This window comes from Necator americanus, chromosome III (genome assembly GCF_031761385.1).
Source record: "Necator americanus strain Aroian chromosome III, whole genome shotgun sequence".
Classification (NCBI taxonomy): domain Eukaryota; kingdom Metazoa; phylum Nematoda; class Chromadorea; order Rhabditida; family Ancylostomatidae; genus Necator; species Necator americanus.
The window spans coordinates 36,179,923-36,196,615 of record NC_087373.1 but is presented as its reverse complement, the minus strand read 5'-3'; the positions used below and the strand labels follow the sequence as shown (position 1 = coordinate 36,196,615).

Genomic DNA, 16,693 nt, shown 5'->3' with positions numbered 1-16,693 from the left:
AAATGCGTCATGCAGTACAAAAACAGATATTCAAAACTACCACTAATTGAGAAGTTAGCGGATAGAAGAATAAAAGGAATACTGTAAATTAGTCAATTTTATTCCAATTACAATTTTAGTAAAGTTCCTTAAGGTGGATGAGAACTTTCATACAACTGACTCTCTAGAAAATGGAAAAAAAATTAAGAGGAAAACTGAACTGCTACAAATTTGAAGCTTCCTTACGTCTGAAAGCGGAAGAAGCTCATCTATGTTTCTGAAAAGCACCTGGAGACTTCATTTTTGCACGCGATAAGCTCTTTTCAAAGCTACTCACAGTATAATCGAACTATGGATGCTTTCCGGAGAAGGAGCATTGAAAAATTGACGGCAATCATTTTAGAGTCATACACACATACAGAAAATACCATCCTGTTAAACTTTTCTATCTTTCCTTCTATTCTATGTATTACTTTAATAATATGAATAAAAAAATGTTTTTCACTTCACTTTCACCATAGAAGGTTGTGTCTATAATTGCTCTCAGATATTTTTCTAACAGTATAAACACCGGCTAACAACACACTTCTTGTGGTGCACGATTCCGCTTTCACTGAAAATCAATAAAAATTAGATGTGCTTGAGTTTTTGTAAAATGGAATTTTTTTTGGCTGATCTCACTCTCATGAAAAGGTTGACAACATTTGATTTTCTTCCTGACATATTCACTCTGAGTTATTGTGCTGCACTACTGCGCCAAGTTGCAGCAATTTGACGTCATGGGACCTTTCCCACATCATTTCATTACTTTCTGTCAACGGCCCACTAATTTGACGTCGTTGGACAAATTATATGCACATACAAACACATACTAAGCACATTATTATACGGTATGATTATCAAAGATTATTTGAGCACCCGAGAATCCCCATTGCTTGGTTCTGTACTGCATAAAGTTCTATATTATAATCTTGTGGAGGGACCACTTATTTCATTTACCAACTGCGCTACTAAAAAGTGTTTTTCCTTGACTATGTCTTCGGTCGAAATTTCCATGCCCGGACCCATTCATTCGTTTTTGAAGCCGTATGTATGGATCAGTCATCGGATAGATTAAGGTATACTTTGGATTCTAAAGTGGATGACGAGATCTTGTCGATTTTTGTTAAGGATAGTCTTAAACTTTTGTTTTAAGATCTTTTACCCCAAAGAGAGGAGTCACGTAATGGAATGAAGTCAATAATGTCAAAAACAACTGACTTGCACAACCGTAATTGCGAACGTACTGTAACATACAGGATCCAACCCAGGATAACACTGAATTGAATATGAGGCATTCATCTTGACTAGATCTAATTTTAACAGTTTTTTTTTCAGTTTTTTCTAATAATAATAATAATGTATTTATTTACTCGCGACTGAATTATGATCAAATTGAACGTAGCAGATCGCTGATTATTAGTGGTGTCCGGAAAACTATGGCAATGCCGTATTATGCAAAATTTTGCACCGCCATGAAGGTGTAACGGAAATTCTCAATAATTTCGATTTAGCATGTATGTATGTAGACCGACAGCTGTGTATGTACAGGACGGGTCGAATTAATTCGAATCGTCCCAGGCTGATTAAAACTGTTACCCTTATCTTATATTTCAAAAAAGAAGTGTTGCGACGGGGAAGAACATTGAGTACATTCGTAGATCAGAGAATTTATCAGAGTTCACGAGAGTGGTAGTAAAGTTGGTAAGCAGTTTGTGGCATGGATAGTATACTTAGGAGATAAACTGGTTGAAAAAAAGCAACTTCAAAATACTGTTTGGAGAGGAGGGAGTCAAAAAATGCTTTATTTTAATTTAAGTACTACTACTTAACTTTAAATATATAATGCATTCATAATACATACAATATAGCCATTTATTCATAGGGCGGTGTAGTGTAGCGGTAAGAGGTTCCGCTTCTTGCACGATCGATCGGAGGTTCGAATCCGCCCTCGTGCTCACCAAGCTTTTCGTCTCTCCGGGGTCAATAAATTGGTACCAGACTTTTCTGGGAAAATAAAAACACTGATTTGACACATTGGCTAACCACCGCAAGTCATTGTATAGGCCAGATACACGTTCGTGAACCTCAAACGATTCTGAATTGAAGTGAACGTGGGGGCGCATCCCAAGCGGATTGATTGGCGCCGGGCACTTTATCCTTTAACCTTTATCCCTACCCTTTACATACTCCATGAATAAAAACAATATCGTGGACGTTGGCAACGATGACTAAGAATTTTTCTCCTTTTTGATGTGTCAAAACACAATTAGAAAATGCTCATCATCTAGAATGATACGTAAATACATCCGAATACTTGTTATTTATTTCCAGAAGTGATGTGAAAGTACATAGGACTGTGTTATCAATGATCACCAACTATTGAATTCTGAACTTATTTTTTAGAACTGCTTAACGTTTTATTTTTGTATTTTTTTATTCTGAAAACGAAAGGTGGAAATGTAGGATTGACGACCAGAGCGGCAATAAATAACGTCGGGCACTCATTAATTGCATCGCTGCCGTAAACTTTTGTGGTTCAGCATCCAACACTACATGGTTGCTAAACTTACAACTGTTCACAACGTGAAAGTTGCGATCTACTTCTACCAGCACACAACTCTCCATACAAGATCCATAAAGGATTAAGGATAAAGTTTCTGGCGTCAATCTACCGTTCACTTCAATCAGAATCGTTGAGGTTTACGAACGCAACTCAGTCTTTTATCCTCAACAAGCTGGTACCAATTTATCGACCGGAGGATAAAGTAGTGAGCCTGGGGCGGATTCCAACCCTATCGATGTAGGAGGTCTAACCGCTATACCTTCCCCCAAAAATTTTTTTCCCTCCAAAAATCTACATGAATCTACGAAAAAAAAAAAAAAAAAAAATTTAAAAAAAAAGTTTTTTTTTTATTTCCTTTTTTTTTTTTTTTTTTTGTTTTTTTTTTTTTTTTTTCCATAAATTTTTTTTTTTTTTTTTTAAAAAAATTTTTTTTTTTAAAAAAAAAATTTTTTTTTTTAAATTTTGGGGGGGTTGTTTTTTTTGTTTTTAAATTAAAAATCCCAAAAAGAAAAAAGGTGAGTTTCAAGAACTTTGGCAAAGAAAAATGTAAGAAAATAATTCTTTTTATCGTAACAACTGTATGATCGAGGTCATTCCTAGCGTTGCAGGGCATACAGTCCGCCGTTAAATAAAAAAGGAATCAAAACAAATAAGGTGATTGTGATTATTCAGCTATTTAACACTAACAATGTTTTAGAGCACAAATCTGCGTGTAGCAAATAATATACTTACTTACTTTGATGTAAAATTGTAGAATGTAAAATTAGAGCAATCTATTTGATAGCACTAACGGTCTTTTGGATTGGAAACGTATATCTGCACGTAGATTTCAAAAATGTAGAACGTTTAGAATTTCTACATTCGATAATGGAACACATTTAATCATTCATGATAAATGAAGAGGTGGAGCTGAATGATCGGAACAAATAAAAACCGTTTGACGGGATGTATTTTCAACGCTGGTACCCAGTATGAAAGCCTTTCTGGTGATTCTACTCCTCCTTGCTGTTGATGTGATGTCGAACAACCAAGGTTTGTTTCTAACTTTTCAAAAACAGATGTAATCGCTGAATACGATCATTCACTAATGTAATTCAATAAGAACGATATGGTAGAGGGTGTCGGAGGTAAAATGATGAATTCTTGGGATTTTCACTCGCAATTACAGCATTTCCTTCCATACTAATAAATATAAGTACTTAGGAACCGAAAATGTTCCGGATTTTAATCTAATGATGAGGAAGGCTATTGATCCAAAAAAACAAAAATTTCTCCCCTTCCTTGGTAAAGAATTTTGACATAAATTTTCTTTATTCTGTTGTATGGATCGTTTAATGTTAATCAAAATTTCAGGTCTAGCAATGGTCGGCAGTGGTAAGGCCTAACTGTTTCTGTAAACACTGGTTTTTCTTCGATTTTATTTTTTTAGCGGTGGTTTTTTAGCGGTCGGAATGGGTCTATTGAATCTCTGGAGAGGTTAAAGTGAAATACCGCTGTGGAGCAAGAGATAAACAAACTGATATTTGAACAATAAAGAATTTTTAAACACGCGATGTTTTACATACATAAAAATGCTAAATGCAGTAGAAGAGACACATATTCAAAGCAATCATTAGTAGAGGAGTTGATTGATAAAGAAATAATAGAAATATTGCAAATTATTCATGTCCACTCCACTTACATTTCCTTAGGAAATGGAAAAAAAAATTAAGAGGGAATCGAACAGGAACTAAACTCTACGCGTTAAATAATGTAGCGGAAGCACTTCGATACGTTCTTAAAACGCATTTGAAGGAGAAATGTTTATGTGCTCAGTTTGTTTAAAACTGATTAGAGTACAAGCGAACTGTGCGTGATTGAAGGAGGAATCATTGAAAAACTGATCCCATCTGTTCAGCATCCCACACATATTGACTATGTGGTAGCTAGCCTTTGCAATGATGTAAAGCATAGTTATGCATCCATAAACCTGCCGGAGCTACTCATGCATCAAGTCAGTGTTTTTATCCTCCCAGACAAGTCTGGTACCAATTTACCAACAACGGAGGAAGAAGATCTTGGGTGATCCTATTGCAGAATTAAACCTCAGATAGATTATTCTGCAGCCAACAGACTATGCTACAACGGTATCCGTACTTGACAGAAAAAATTTGCTGCTATACAGCATGATGTTTTGCTTCTCATGGGAAACCACGGTGCTACAGTGATGTTCTCATGAGAAACCACGGTGCTACGGTGACGAAGAACGAAACTAGCTATCGAGCTATTAAAATAGTTTCTGTAGTTTTTGTACTTAAAGTGCTATTTCAAAAATCATTTATAGCACTAATAAAATCAATGGATCCCACGAATAATTTGAGTATCTCGGTAGTTCTTCTAGATCCATACCATTCTTCCGCCATGCGATTTCTCTGGCGATTCCGCGCCACGCCCTTATGTTTGAAGGAAAACGAGCGGTGATGACAATTCACAGGTTGTTGCTCATAAAAACAGCAATGGAGATCTGAAACGTCTGGGAAGGAAAACGACATGCTAACGAAATGAAACTTAGAAATAAAAGTGAACGAAATGAAAGAAAAGAAAAACAGAAATGAATTTTAGAAGAATTAAACAGCGGAACATGAAAAGTTCTAAGACTTAGGAAGTTCCTACTGTCTCCCTCAATGGAAGTCCTTGATTTGCTATTTGCTTTTCTTTGGTTTTTCGAAAAATTGTTCCACTGGTTTGAACTTCTTCTGGAAAGATTGCGAAATTGATATGTAAATGGAATTATGGAAAGAAAAAAACTATAAATAAAAAAACTTGATTTGGAGCTACATCCGTATACCCGTATGTGATAACAAAGGCAGAAAATCACTGCTGTCACACTTACAGGCCAGGAAAGTCAAATCGTGCTTTTCTAAGAAGCTTCTCTGTTCTCGCACTGCAGAAATTTCATCCTACATTTTCTGAAGATCTTATGTGGGTAGTTGCGTGCTGGTGGGAGTAGATATTAACTCTTAAAGTTAAGTTCCTGACCCAAACTTTAGCAGCTACAGCGCGATTACTGAATGCTCGTAGTTATATACCGACGCTTCGCATCGCTAAATCTGAATAGAGATACGAAAATGGAGCGTTAAGCAGTCTTACCATATATGTTTACCAGTCTGAGCGTCCGGCTAAAGCCGGACTTCAGACTTTCTGTGTTGTTTGCTTCGCTCGCCTTCACTAATCAACGGCAATTAATATTAGTGTTATTAGTTCCATGAAATTGGACTCCAACAATCTTTCTTCCTTTTTTATATTATAACTAAAAGCGAAATATTTCATAATCTTCTTTCTCAACGCGTCAGTTCTACAACTGGAGAACATTCGAACTTCAGCTTCAAACACTCCTTATCAATACATTGTAGACAAAATTAAAAAGTATCACGCGAAATGTGGGTTTTCCCCCTGTTTTCTATAAAAAGTTATCCGGTGGACCGGTCGCACCTCCTTCCATAGGTTGCTGGCGCCGGTGGACCCGTCGCACCCCTTCTATGGGTATCTGGTGCCGGCGCACCAATCCGACACCGCAGGACCCGTCGCACCCCCTTTTTCGAATTTCGTGACACACACACATGTGGCAGAATAAGCCCGTTATTGTATATCATGATATCATGATCATGATCATGATAATTCAATAGTTGATGATCTTTAAGAACAAAACACGCACACGGACTAAGCTCGTTATTATCACCTTGATCACCTTGACTCCCGTTGATCTTCGAACTGGTCGAGCGGGCGCCAGTAACTCTTCCATTTGCTCCGATCGCGTGCCAGAGTAGCCCAGTGGTTCCTCCTTTCGCGTGGGACACGAAGAGCATCATAATTTTTTGAAGGACTTCGTGAAGGAATCTGACCATCGGGTCGGCGGTCTTCCTGTAGTGCGCTTAATATCGCGGGGAACCCAGTCGCTCACGGCTCTGGTCCAACGGTTGTCATCAAAGCGCATCACGTGTCCGGCCCACCTTATTTTACTTTCCTTGGCAAACGCGGCGGCGTCTCTAATCTTCGATCGCTGACGTAGGAGAGAACTTCGAATCCCGTCCCTCACTTGCGTGAAACGGGATACTCCTAGCATCACTCTCTCAACTGCGCATTCAATGACGCTCACCGCATTTTCTTCCTGCTTGCGAAATGCCCAGGTTTCCGAAGCATAGGTCAAAGCAGGAAGTACGGTGGTGTTGAAGAGGTGAGCACGGAGCCGGGTGTTCCTGGTCTTCTTCACTACATCCTCGATGCTCTTGTACGCTCGTTATTATATATCATGATAATTCAATAGTTGATGATCGTTAAGAACAAAGCTGTACTTCCACCCTTCATTTTTGGAAATGAGTAGTAAATTTTCTTGTCGTAGTAGATGGCAAGTTTTTCTTTTCAGTTGTACCTGGCACATCAAAAAGCAAGAATTTCATTACTCATCTTTACTCATCGTCATCAACTCATAAAATACCGTCACTATCCATATGGTATTAAATTCCTCTACCTTCACGTCACCCAAAACCAAATTATGGAATCATTCTAGTATTGAGAGGTAGCGCATCAGAAATGAATGACTTAATCACCCCTCGTGATACTGAACTTCGTAAAAGGAAGCCCATAAAAAGAATTAGGAACTTCGTCAATGCGATGAAATCTTTCCTTATTGACGTCGTCGTTTTCTTCCGAGGTTGATTCAAAAAATAGGTCACTATTTTTCATTTCTGTTTGGGTACAACCTAGAAAGTACATGAGCAGACTTCTCCGACTAAGCTTTCGACTTCATTCCAGAAGCATTTAAAGAGTACGTATCACAAAACTGATGTTGTTGGGGTCCACCGGCGTCAGATACCTAGAGAAGGGGTGCGACGAGTCTACCGGCGCCAGGTTGGTGCGCCGGCGCCAGATTGCTGTAATATGGGGGCGACGGATCCACAGGCGTCGATGGAGCCGGTCATTGGTGCGCAATAACTCAGTGTGCATAACGCAAAAAATAAATGGTTGCAGTCGTTTCAAAGCCGTGACCACTGAACGCTTTGCTCCTCACCTTTATGACTCCTCCGCATTCCTACTTCCTCCTTCGTTCGCCTCAAATTTGTAGCATTCCGCTCTCAGGAAGTGGAAACCCGAATGCAAACGACTGCTTAAATAGTAGCAAGATGTTTATGTGTTCTGACGTGGAACGTTACCTTTGTCAGTAGGATGATGTCTTTTACGTCATTTTATGTTAAAACATCATTCTGTGATAACTATTGGGGAAAATCAAGAGGAATACCCATACTTCGAATAATGCTTTCAAATTGCATCTATATTATTCTGGCATCGAAGGAGTGTTTGTAGCTGATGGTCGAATATTCTCCAAATTTAGAATTGATGCGTTTAGAAAGAAAACTCCGTAATCTTTCGCCTTAATTTATAATATAAAGAAGAGAAGGAAATCGTTGTTAAAAAAAATCTAATTTTACAGAAAACACCACTACTATTAACTTTCATTGATCAGTGATAGGGAGCGAAGCTAGAACCACCGAAAGTCTGAAGTCCGGCTTTAGCCGGACATTCATACTGGTGTTAAGAATAATTTGTGTGGAGATAAACGACTACTTGTTTTGAATGCATTCGAAAATTAAGGTGTTTATAGAAATCCTGTTTATCAGTCGACTCACTTATTTTTTTTCAGTTGAATGGTTGCATTTCGGTAGTTCTCTCAAAAATTTCTCATGTGCTCTTTTAAAGTGCATCCAAAACGAAATGGTGTCCTGACCTGTAACGGCATTGTTTGGAGGTAACGAAAGTTATCGACACGATGAATTATATCCGAATTTACAAGTAATCTACAGAGAATTTAGCTATTCGTTTGAGTAATTTTTACATAGGAACAAATGAATCAATGGAATGTTTTAAATCAGCAAGAAACATTTTTTGGCAGCAACTGATAGTAAACAGACGTCGTTCACAAAATCTTTATTGTTTCATTCGTACGTTGCTGCTGACGGATGTCATCCTATATATCTTTTGATTGCACCGAATACACCTCTACCAATATCTTAAAAAAAATTAAAATTTAATAACGCCGAATTAAACCAAACACTAATTTTGAAAAGAGGTTGAGTACTTACAATATGCGGACACCGCCGTTCCTGAAATTTTGAGTAACACCCACCATTCAGTCCACAGAACAAGACAAAAATTATGTTTAAATTTCTCACCACCCCATAAAAGACCATTGAGAACAGGGACAATTGGGAAAACTTTATGTTTCTTCCTAGCAATAGTCCTCCTTTCTTGCTCAGAATGCAGAACTACTTCGTTTCCTATAAATTTCTTATTAGTATAGGAGGAAGCACCATAACAGATGCTATCTCCGAAACTTACCATTTTACTTCGGAATCCCTTCTTACCTCCAATTAAAGCGTTCCGTTCGTGAATAGTTGTAGACGTTTGAACTCACCGATTATGCCCGTTTCAGGATGATCGTGAGTCCAAGTTTTGTCAAGCGAGAACACATCTACCACAAGGAGGAATGTAATTAGAACAACGGCATTCATACTGGGTGCCAACTTTGAATGAACATCGTTCACAAGGCTTTTATCTGTGATGGAGGTGGAGCTGGCTTTATCATCCAAAAAAGTAGAAATTTGGCATTTGCATGAAATGGATTGTGCTAATGTGTGTTCCTGCATTAAAATGATTTAATGATGTTACATTGTTACAATGATAGAAAAAACAGCGACCGCCATCAAATAGTAGAGGAAAAGGTCAGTTTCAAGAACTATGGCAAGGAAAAATGTAAGAAAATCTTTATTTTATTATCTTAATCTTTCATCGTAAGAACCTGTAGAGTCCACGTCAATGCAAGCGTTGCAGGGCAGACACTCTGCCCTGCAACGATATGATCTCTGACATGATAAAAAAAATCAAAAACAAATAAGGTAAGTGTGATTATTTAGCTATTAAACGATAACAATGTTTCAGATCACAAGTCTGCGTGTTTAGCCCACTTATTCCTGGTATAAGTGCTGTGTAATGTAAAGTTAAAGCAATCTATTTAACAGCACTAACGGTGTTTTATATTGGACACGTACAACTGCGCAGATTTCGAGAATGCAGAAGGATTCGAATTTCTACTTTTGAAAGTAGAGCACATTTGATCGTTTATAATCAATGGAGAGGGGGCCGGAATGATCGGAACTAATAAAAACCATTTGACGGATGTGTTTTCAAAGCTGGTACCCCTTTCTGATGATTCTACTCCTTAATTCACTACCATAATTCACTACTGTAATTCAAGAGAAACGGTTTGTTAGGGGTATCTGAGATAAAATGGCGAGTTCCTCGGATACACTTGCAATTACAACATTTCCTTCCATCACCTTGATCACCTTGACTATCGTTGATCTTTGAACTGCTCGAGCGGGACCAGTAATTCTTCCATTTGCTCCGATCGCGTGCCAGAGTCGCCCAGTGGTTCATACTTTCCCATGGAACACGAAGAACATCATAATTTTTTGAAGGACTTCGTGAAGAAATCTGACCATCGGGTCGGCGGTCTTCCTGTAGTGCGCTTAATATCGCTGGGAACCCAGTCGCTCACGGCTCTGGTCCAACCGTTGTCGTTAAAGCGCACCACGTGTCCGGCCCACCTCATTTTACTTTCCTTGGCCAACGCAGCAGGGTCTCTAATCTTCCATCGTTGACGTAGGAGAGAACTTCGAATCCCGCCCTTCACTTGCGTGAAACTGAATACTCTTTGCATCTCAGCTGCGGGTTCAATGACACTCACAGAATTTTGTTCCTGCTTGCAAAATGCCCTCGTTTCCGAAGCATAGGTCAAAGCAGGAAGTACGGTGGAGTTGAATAGGTGAGCACGGAGGCGGGTGTTCTTGGTCTTCTTCACTTCATCCTCTATGCTTTTGTATGCTCCCCATGCCGTTGCGCATGAACATCGTCTTTTGCAAATTCAGCTGAAGACCGATACACCACATGTTTCATCGAATTCGGTCAGCATTCGTTCCGCTTGGCTGATGCTAGGTGTTATCAGTACGATGTCATCGGCATTGGTGTAGCTGCCGACCATCAAACTTCACTCCCATGTCGCTCCACTCCAACTTTCACATTGCGTTCGCGATGGTGGCTGTGAATATTTTGGGTGAGTTTGTATCACCCTGTCGGACCCCCTCTTCACGTCAATGATGATATTACAACTTGTCGATAGTCCAGTTTAAGCAACATTGTCAACAAACCTTATTACGGCTAAGGTTTCGGCGTCGTCGCCTTCGTCAGAGCCTGGAAAATCAGATCATTTGTGATGTATCCTCTCAGATGCCTCATCCAGAACAATTCATCATTCCCTAAAATGTTACATCCAAAATCGAAACCAAAAGAGTCCAAGTTGTTGTGCTTACTTAGGTTGCTTACCTAGCTGCGCAGCCGTGATAATAGCGGACCTCCGCGTGATAAAACCGCTCCGATAATACTAATTAGGATGCGACCTATCGACAAGTTGCAATCTCTATGCCAAGATTCAAAGAAAGTCGAACTTTTGCACTTCTGAATGATGACATTCTTGTAGAATGCGCAATTCCAGTCGTGAAGTAACTGTATAACTCTCGAAGTACCTTCATGTACTGAGTAGAAACGCCTTGGTTGTCCAAGTTTTCCATGACCGCTTGCGTCTCAACTGAGTCAATTTTATAATAGAAATATTGCACATTACTCGTTTTTACTCCACTCACATTTTAAAGAAAGTTCCCGTAGGTGAAAGTAAACTTTCCTTTAAGTGAATCTTTAGAAAATGGAAGAAATTAAGAAAGAATCGAACAGGAACTAAACTCAATAACTCAATAAAACTAAATAATGTAGCGGAAGCACTTCAGTACACTTTTGAAACGCATTTGAACGATGTATTTTTCACGTGTTCAAGTTGTTTAAAACTGATTACAGTCAGCAAGCTGTGTGTGATTGCATGAAGAAGCATTAAAAAACTGACCCCATCTGTTCAGCATCCCACACATTAGGATCTGCTCGACTGCTTCCTCATCTGTAATGAATGATCAAGGCGGAGTCAGACGTAGTCAGCAGGTAATCCATTATCCTGTGCTGTTATTTACAAACAATGTTCGCAGACAATTTTAATACTCGAGACTAGGGTTTGAAGGATCAAAGCATCAAATGCCTACGATTGTGCTCCGTGAGTTCTTTGCTTTCTTTGCTGTATGGAGCTGTGAGGGAATAAAGCATGGCAGAATTCACCCCTATCTGTTCAGCATATTTGGAACCAAAAAGTTTGTCTTTTCATGTTAGAGGTTAATTGCCGACCTTTAACTTCTTTAAATGATTTTGAAGAATATGGGATAAAGTGTTCGGGGTGAATCAATCTTCAACGGATGCGGCTCAGCGTTCACTTCAATTTGGAATCGTTTAAGAAGTACGAAAACTACCCCATGTATCAAGTGTTGTTGTTTGTTGTTTTGTTTTGTTTTGTTTTGGTGTTTTTATCCTCCCAGATAAGTCTGGTGCCAATTTACCAACCCCGGAGGAAGAAGATCTTGGTTGATCCTATTGCAGAATTAAACCTCAGATTGATTATGCTGCAGCCAACAGATTATGTTACAACGGTACCTCTTACCGACTGCGCAGCACCGTCCTTTTGGGTGACAGTACTTTTTTTCGAACTTTAATCACTCCAGAGCAAAAGTGACGAGCGTTTTTATCCTTTCAATATGTTTCGTCTCACTGTTCTGGAGAATTTCGTTTTAAACACGGAAATATGTACTAGACAGAAAAAACTCGTTACCATACAGCATGGCGTTTTTTTTCTCATGAGAACTACGGTGCTACAATGATGAAGAATGATGGTTTCTGAAAACTAGCTATCGAGCTATTAAAATAGTTTGTGTAGTTTTTCTACTCAAAGTGCCATTTCAAGAATCATTTATAGCACTAATAAAATCAATGGATCCCACGAACAATTTGAGGATCTCGGTAGTTCTTTTAGAAACTTCTGTTTCTATTTCCAAATCTCTGGAGATGATATAAGTATCAAGAAGTGCAAAGACTAAAAAGTTCAAGGAATAAATTGTTCGCATGTAATAACATGTAACCCAAGATCATTCATCGCATCAAAACAAGGGTTTTTGAAAATGCCCTAGTAAGATATATCAGAATTTTGACTTCTCATTTATACAGCAATACCAATTTTGTGGACACAAGGTATGTAGATGTTCTTTGATATGATTCTTCTATGACTGCTGTAAAATAATACCAATGTAGGCCCACTTTAACTAGCATTAAAAGCATCTTTAAAATGGGGCACGTGGACGTGGACTGAGCTTGAAAGTCCAAAGGAATACGAATATCTACATTTCATAATGGAACACATTAAATCATTTGGGATCAGTGGAGAGGCGACTCTTGGATAATCAGAACAAATCGAAGTTTTGGGGACGATGTCATTTTCACTGCAGAAACAAAATATGAAAGTCATTGTGAACGTCAAGCGTGGGGATTGGACGCGACACTCTCAGGGATGACATTTGAAGCAACCCGATAAAGAATTAGAGGATGGAGAACTTGTAGAAATATTACAAATAGCTCATTCTTAATTATTTCATTCCCTTGGGAGAAATTTATTAAGATGTATGTGAACTTTGACGTATGTGATTCATCGAGAAAAGGAAAGAAAAGTTAAAGAAAAAGTGGTAGAAGTTTCCTGGTTGACGGAAGGGAAGAATTCAGTGCTCTTGAAGTGTACCAGTAGCCTTATTCTCTTCATCGTACAGTTCGTTTATTCGTTTTAGAACTAACTACTGAATGCATGAACTGAACTCCCTGGTACTTGCAAGGGAGTAATAATAGCAATATTGATATCGATCTTTCTTACATATCAGATCATATGAACGTTGACGCCTCAAATTCGAGTTATTAGGGTACGTTTTGTCGCTTTAATAGTGGATTCATAAAAAAAAGAAACTACTGACCATTTCTACATTTCTTTCAAAAAAAGTTGTCTTTCAGAAAGTTTGATCTTCTTTTGCGTAGAGATTGCAACTTTTCGATAGTAAAATAGAAGCAAGAGCCAAGATTGTGAACCTTCGTCAGAGCCTGGAAAGTCAGATCATTTGTAATACATCCCCCAACTCATCCAGCACAAGTCGTCATTCCCTAAGATGGTAACCAAAAGAGTGGAAATCGTTCTAGTCACCTAGGTATCCGCGTTGCCGTGATACTAGCGGACCTCCGCGTGATAAAATTGCTCCGCTAGTACTCATTAGGATACGACCCGCAAAGGTCTTGACACAGACCCAGCTTTCTATTCATTTTTGGACTTTTAGCGTTTATCCAAAAGAGCCTCCAAAGTTCTGCGGTTCGTACGAAAGGATCGTGGCAGTTGTGCGGAAAGGAGCATTTTCATGACATATTTTGCGATGAGTTCCGAGAGGGGTTGCTGCGTTTGAATATTTCGTCCCATCTAGATGTTCTTTTATACGAGTACAAAGAGGTCGCCCCGTTTCGCTAATATATTGTTCGCCACATGTTTAGCGCGGAATTAAATAAACTATAGCAATGCCGTACAGTCGTCTGCCTCACCAATTTTTCACACTTCACTTTTGGTAATTCATCTTTTACCAAAAGTGAAGTGTGAAAGTACAGTTTTGTTCTTAAAGATCATCAACTATTGAATTATCGTGATCATGATCATGATATCATGATATACAATAACGGGCTTATTCTGCCACATGTGTGTGTGTCTGTGTGTCTGTGTGTGTGTGTGTGTCAGTCACGAAATTCAAAAAAGGGGGTGCGACGGGTCCACTGGCCTCGATTTGGTGCCTCGACGCTAGAAAGCTATAAAGTGGGGTGCGACGGGTCCACCGGCGCCAGACACCTATATAAGCGTGTGCGACGGGTCCACCGGCGCCAGATACCTATAGAAAGGGGTGCAGCGGGTCCACCGGCGTCAAATTGGTGCGTCTGCGCCAGATACCTACAGAAGAGAGTGCAGTACGCCCACCGGCGTCGAAAATGTGCGTGATAACCTCGTGTGCAAGACGCAAAAGATAGATGGTCGCAGCCGTTTCATAGCCGTTACAACTGGGCGCTTTGCTTTTCACCTTTATGACTCCTCCGCACGTCTATTTCCTTCTTCGTTCGCCTCAAGTTTGTAGCATGCCGTTCTCAGAAAGTGGAAACACACATGCAAAATGCTGCTTAAATAGTAGCAAGATGTTTATGTGATCTGACGTGGAACGTTATCTTTATCAGTAGGATGATGTCTTTCACGACACTTTATGCCAAAACATCATTCTTTGATAACTGTTGGAGAAAACAAGAGTAAACCCAATACTTTGGATATCGCCTTCAAATTGTGTCTATTATTATGTTGGTACCAAAGCAGAATTTGAAGGTGAAGTTTGAATATTTTTTAAATGTAGAAATGGCGCTAATAAAAGGAGAGCTTTGAAATCTCTCGCCTAAATTTGCAAAAAAAAAAGAAAGAAGAAGGCATTTTTTTTGCAGAAAATGCCACCACTATTAATTTCCATTCATCACTTGTGGCGAGTGAGGAGAATACTACAGAAAGCTCGAAGTCGTCTTTAGCCGGACGTCCGGAGTGGTAGACATATATTGCAAGACTGCCTAACGTTCTATTTTCGTATTCCTATTCTGAAGACGAAAGGTGAAAATGTAGAATTGATTTAGCGAAGCGAAGCAGTATATAACTACGAGCATTCAATAATTGCGCTGTTGCTGCCAAAGTTTTGGTTAGGAACTTAACTTTAAGAGTTAATCTCTACTCCCACCAGCACGCAACTACCCATATGAGATCTTCAGAAAAGAAATGTAGGATGAAATTTCTGCAGTGCGAGAAAGAGAAGCTTCTTAGAAGAGAGCGATTTGACTTTCCTGGCCTGTAAGTGTGACAGAAGTGATCTTTTGCCTTTTTTAGCACATACGGGTATTCGGATGTAGCTCCGAATCAAGTTTTTTTTATTTATAGTTTTTTTCTTTCCATAATTCCATTTACATATCAATTTCGCAATCTTTCCAGAAGAAGTTCAAACCAGTGGAACAATTTTTCGAAAAACCAAAGAAAAGCAAATAGCAAATCAAGGACTTCCATTGAGGGAGACAGTAGGAACTTCCTAAGTCTTAGAACTTTTCATGTTCCGCGGTTTAATTCTTCTAAAATTCATTTCTTTTTTCTCTTCTTTCATTTCGTTCCCTTTTTCTTTCTTAGTTTCATTTCGTTAGCATGTCGTTTTCCTTCCTAAACGTTTCAGATCGCTATTGCTGTTTTTATGAGCAAGAACCTGTGAATTGTCTTCACCGCTCGTTTTCCTTCAAATATAACGGTCGGCCTCTGTGGCGCGGAATCGCCAGAGAAATCGCATAGCTGAAGAATGGTATGGATTTGACAACATTCGAAAGATAGTCTTTCCGCAAAAGAACTGGCTACTATAAGCACGGAAGTAATCCATAGAGGCTGCAAAAATCACGTTTTTAAGAATGGAGCCAAAGTTTCGTCCAATTTGGTCACTAGAAACTACTGCAAGCTGTCGTTCTAGGTAGATCTTGTAAAGAAAGCTGATTGCAAGTCACGAGACTTAAACGTTTACCAAAAATTGTAATTGATAACGAAATAGAGCAAAGTTGTAAATTTGGCATTGAAAAAACTGAGGAAATTCTAAAATTTTCAATTTGAACTGTTTTTAAGAACAAATGGTTTGTTCTGAGTAGTTCTGTGCAGGGCAGGTCTTCCACAGGTAGAAAAGGACTTTCTTCTTAACATTAAGTGCAGCATATTCGTCAATTTCCGAAGAAAATGGAAATTTCGAACCTAGATCCGATGTGAGGGCCAAAATATTCCAAATAACCTCTTGATTACGAACATATTGAAATTTTGAGGAATCCTAACGATTCCTATCAGTGCCTTTTCGTTCCGAAGATATATTCAAGTGATATGTAAATCCTAGAAACGCGGGGGTGTGAATAAAATTAACGAGGGTTGGGAGAACGTTGCCGGTTTTTAGGCCATATATTTGTTATAACAAGACTCTGGAGTTATATGCGAAATCAGCGGCTCATTCGCTTTTGAATGGTATTTTCAGT

The 16,693-nt window shown here is 39.0% G+C and overlaps 4 protein-coding genes across 4 annotated transcripts; 2 read left to right on the top strand and 2 right to left on the bottom strand.

The window, feature by feature from the left end:
- Window positions 1-3,555: 3,555 nt before the first annotated feature.
- On the top strand, window positions 3,556-4,065 carry RB195_012073 (uncharacterized protein; the record flags this gene model as incomplete). The annotated part of the gene is made up of 4 exons (XM_064193753.1): window positions 3,556-3,616; window positions 3,788-3,868; window positions 3,938-3,958; window positions 4,028-4,065. The coding sequence occupies 4 exons, from the start codon at window positions 3,556-3,558 to the stop codon at window positions 4,063-4,065; spliced, it is 201 nt and encodes a 66-aa protein (XP_064051336.1).
- Window positions 4,066-8,580: 4,515 nt separating this feature from the next.
- On the bottom strand, window positions 8,581-9,129 carry RB195_012072 (uncharacterized protein; the record flags this gene model as incomplete). The annotated part of the gene is made up of 4 exons (XM_064193752.1): window positions 8,581-8,627; window positions 8,701-8,721; window positions 8,791-8,895; window positions 9,033-9,129. The coding sequence occupies 4 exons, from the start codon at window positions 9,127-9,129 to the stop codon at window positions 8,581-8,583; spliced, it is 270 nt and encodes an 89-aa protein (XP_064051335.1).
- A 950-nt stretch (window positions 9,130-10,079) lies between these two features.
- Window positions 10,080-11,244, bottom strand: RB195_012071 (uncharacterized protein; the record flags this gene model as incomplete). Its single annotated transcript, XM_064193751.1, has 4 exons — window positions 10,080-10,530; window positions 10,825-10,867; window positions 11,059-11,131; window positions 11,200-11,244. The coding sequence occupies 4 exons, from the start codon at window positions 11,242-11,244 to the stop codon at window positions 10,080-10,082; spliced, it is 612 nt and encodes a 203-aa protein (XP_064051334.1).
- RB195_012070 (uncharacterized protein) lies at window positions 10,489-15,686 on the top strand (the record flags this gene model as incomplete). The annotated part of the gene is made up of 4 exons (XM_064193750.1): window positions 10,489-10,581; window positions 10,648-10,730; window positions 11,584-11,662; window positions 15,633-15,686. The coding sequence occupies 4 exons, from the start codon at window positions 10,489-10,491 to the stop codon at window positions 15,684-15,686; spliced, it is 309 nt and encodes a 102-aa protein (XP_064051333.1).
- Between the last annotated feature and the right edge of the window lie 1,007 nt (window positions 15,687-16,693).